A 3,347-nucleotide genomic window follows, 5' to 3' on the forward strand; every position below is an offset into this window, starting at 1 on the left:
ACCATATCAGCTGTGAGACGATCGGTTGTTATACTGGAAATTGATTCAGTACAAATTTGATGTACCTCTTCTGCTAATAATGTTTTGAGCTAGCATTTTTCCGGATTGATGCTCTGGATAGACAGTCAACATTTACGTTTGCTTCTCCACGTTTAAACTTGACGGTATAGTCAAATCCTGATAAAAATGCTGCGTATCTGAGTAATCGGCTGGATGTTATAGCTGGTAAATGCTTTTTATGATGAAAAATTCGAGTCAGTGGTTCGTTATCCGTAACGAGTGTAAAGTGTCGACCGAAAAGGTAATTAAAAAAATGATTGATACCGAAGACTATGGCAAGAGCTTCTCTGTCCAACTGGCTATAATTACATTCGGCTACCGTCAGAGATCTGGACGCGTAAGCGATTAGCCTTTCTTGTTCGTCAATAATGTGGCTCATTATTGCGGCAACTCCTGTGGGGCTTGCATCGCAGGATAATATTATTGGAAGATCTGGATCATATGGTACTAGTATTCGATCACTGGCCATTTAATTTTTGAGATGCGTGAACGCAGCTTCACATGTAGCTGACCATTTAAAATTATAGTTCTTCTTAAGTAGAGTTCGGAGTGGTGTCGTTTTCGTGGAAAGGTCTGGAATAAACCGTGCATAGTATGTAAGTAATCCTAGGAACCGACGAACTTCTTCCACATTTTTGGGTCGCGGCATTTCAAGTATTGCTTGAACTTTTGCTGGAGACTTTGAGATCTGGTTGTGTTGGACTACATGACCAAGGTATTCGATTTTTTCTGCGAAGAAAATACACTTTCCTCGATTTATGTGGAGGTCATAAACTTGAAGCCGGGCTAAACATGCGTGAAGATTTTGTAGGCATTCTTCCTGTGTGGCGCCATGCACGATTACATCGTCGAAATAAGATTCCGTCTTTTTCAAATCTTGAAGAATTTGCTCCAATATGCGATTGAATTCAGCTGGTGCTACTTTTATTCCGAAACTCAATCTGTTCACACGATACGTACCACGATGTGTAGTAATTGCTTGAATTTGGCTGCTAGTATAGTCTACCGGCACATGTAAGTATGCCTTATAAATATCAAGTTTACAAAAGTATTTAGAATGTCGTAGATTGTTGAGGATGTCCGGGATGTTCCGAAATGGGTGTTTTGACGTCACTAGACGTTCATTTACCCCAACTTTATAATCGACGCATAGGCGTACGCCCCCATCCTTTTTTGGAATCACTACTAGAGGCGAACCCCAATCACTTGCATCTATTTTTGAAATAATTCCTGCTTTTTCTAGATTATCGAGTTCTTTTTCAACTCGTTCGCGCAGAGCGAAAGGTACATTACGTTCTTTAGTATAGACTGGAGTGGCTTTTTCGCGTAATTTCAGAGGAACTGTGTGATTTGGAATACAACCTATCTTTTGTTCAAAAACATTTGAATATTGTGTAAAAAGATCATTAATCGAGTAAATTGATCCAGGAGTAGAGGTCCGCGAACCAGTTTGCATGTCTGTATCAACATCTTCGAGTTTTATTCCTAAGCGGCGTATCCATATGCGGCCCAGGATGGCTGGACGACCTTCTGGTACAACATATATTTCTTCTGATGATTGGTGTTTTTTATATGAAACTTCGATGTTTGCTTTACCCTTAGAAAAAAACATGTCATTAGTATAAGTTCGAAAACATATATTAGTAGGTGTCAAGGATATGTTGAGATTTAATTTCCGGAATTCGTTTTCTGGTAATAGTGTATATCCCGCTCCGGAATCGACTTCGAATACTGCTGGTTTCCCATTTAGAAGTACAGTTGTGAAGTACTTTTGTGCGTCAATTGTTGAAATTCGTTCGGCTGAGCTGTCATATAAATCAATAATTGCACAATTTTGTTTACTATCTAAAGAATCAACAAAAATTTTATTAATACCGAGAGTAATATTCTTATTCGAATCATGTATATACTTTGTAGTGTCTTCCCCATTATTAGAACTAGCATTTGCGTTTGCTTGCTTTTTTAGTCCTTTTTCGTTCAATAATGTTGTGATACATACCTTTGCAATATGCCCTGTTTTCTGGCATGAGTTACATTTGAGCTTATACCTATCCGTTTGACATTCACTTATGTGATGGTTATTCTTACCACACCTGAGACATAATCCTGCAATATCGAGAGTAATATAATCAATCCTGGATTTTGATTTTGGTCTGGAATATGAGCGATGGCGATAATTTGGTGTTTTTGGCCGTGTCCGAGTACAATTTTTTTGATATTGGTGTTGGTCGCGTCTGGATCTATTCTGGGAAGAGATTTTATGAATATCGGATGTGTCCTTTCCCGTTGAAGGTTGTTGCTTAGAGAGTGCCTGAGTTTCGAGTCTGGAAGCTTCTAATGCGATTGCTTTGGTTAAAAATTCCGAGAATTCAGTAATATTGGCCTGGAGAAGTTGTTCCTTAATCCAATTATCTTTAAGACCTCTGATAAACTGTGTCCTGAGAAAGAGATTGGCAGCAGAGACTACTTTATTACATTCACAGGTAACATTAAATTTGCATTCTGCTAGGTCACTTTGCAGTGTAGCTACAAATTCAGGAATAGTCTGGCCTTCCTTCTGATATGTACTGAGAAAATAATGCTGCGAGACAACTACGCTTCTGTGCGGTAATAGCATTTCCTGGAGAGATTTCTTTAATTGACTATAGGTTAGGTTCTTAATAGGTTTGTCCGGGCCCAAGAGTGCTGAGAGGTTATTATAATGCGTTGAACCGATTGAGACGCATAACAGTTGCGCTTTCGGTAAAAGTGCAGAATAGGGGACCCAGCTCCTACGACCTTGACCTTCAAGGTCAAGGTCAAGGTCAAGGTCACCCTCCTGAGTGACCCTCGGAAGGTTTTAGCCGTCGCTCGTTGTTCGTTAAAAAGTTATTAACAAAAACTGTTTAACGATGGTTTTTAATATTTAAGTTGCAAGTGCGTTTAGCACGGCGCGCTGCGCGCGCCCCACCCCCTCCCGCCCCGCCCCACCCCCTTCCCCTCTCCCACCCCACCACGCAACTCATGTTGTGTCGCTACAATTCGTCGGTATGACAGAAGGTGGTAAGTTGCAATCGGACACAGATTCTATCGGACACAGTCCCGATCGGACACATTTTACATCGGACACATATGGTTGCAATCGGACACAGATTCTATCGGACACAGTCCCGATCGGACACAGGCTCCATCGGACACAGGCCCGATCGGACACTCTAGATGGGTTTTCAAGTGTTTATAACATGAAATTTTAAGGCAAAACTGTGACNCTAGATGGGTCGGCATATTTATATATATTTAACCCGGGG

General features: G+C 40.7%; 1 protein-coding gene across 1 annotated transcript; it reads right to left on the reverse strand.

The window, feature by feature from the left end:
* Positions 1-529: 529 nt before the first annotated feature.
* LOC105570394 (uncharacterized protein K02A2.6-like) lies at positions 530-2,677 on the reverse strand. The gene has a single exon (XM_012027557.1). The coding sequence runs from the start codon at positions 2,675-2,677 to the stop codon at positions 530-532; it is 2,148 nt and encodes a 715-aa protein (XP_011882947.1).
* Between the last annotated feature and the right edge of the window lie 670 nt (positions 2,678-3,347).

This window comes from Vollenhovia emeryi, unplaced genomic scaffold (genome assembly GCF_000949405.1).
Source record: "Vollenhovia emeryi isolate VEMERY1.0 unplaced genomic scaffold, V.emery_V1.0 DF942045.1, whole genome shotgun sequence".
Classification (NCBI taxonomy): Eukaryota; Metazoa; Arthropoda; class Insecta; order Hymenoptera; family Formicidae; genus Vollenhovia; species Vollenhovia emeryi.

Excerpts from the sequence above, each read along its gene's own strand:
- LOC105570394 (XM_012027557.1), bottom strand. The coding sequence starts at position 2,677 with ATGCTATTACCGCACAGAAGCGTAGTTGTCTCGCAGCATTATTTTCTC.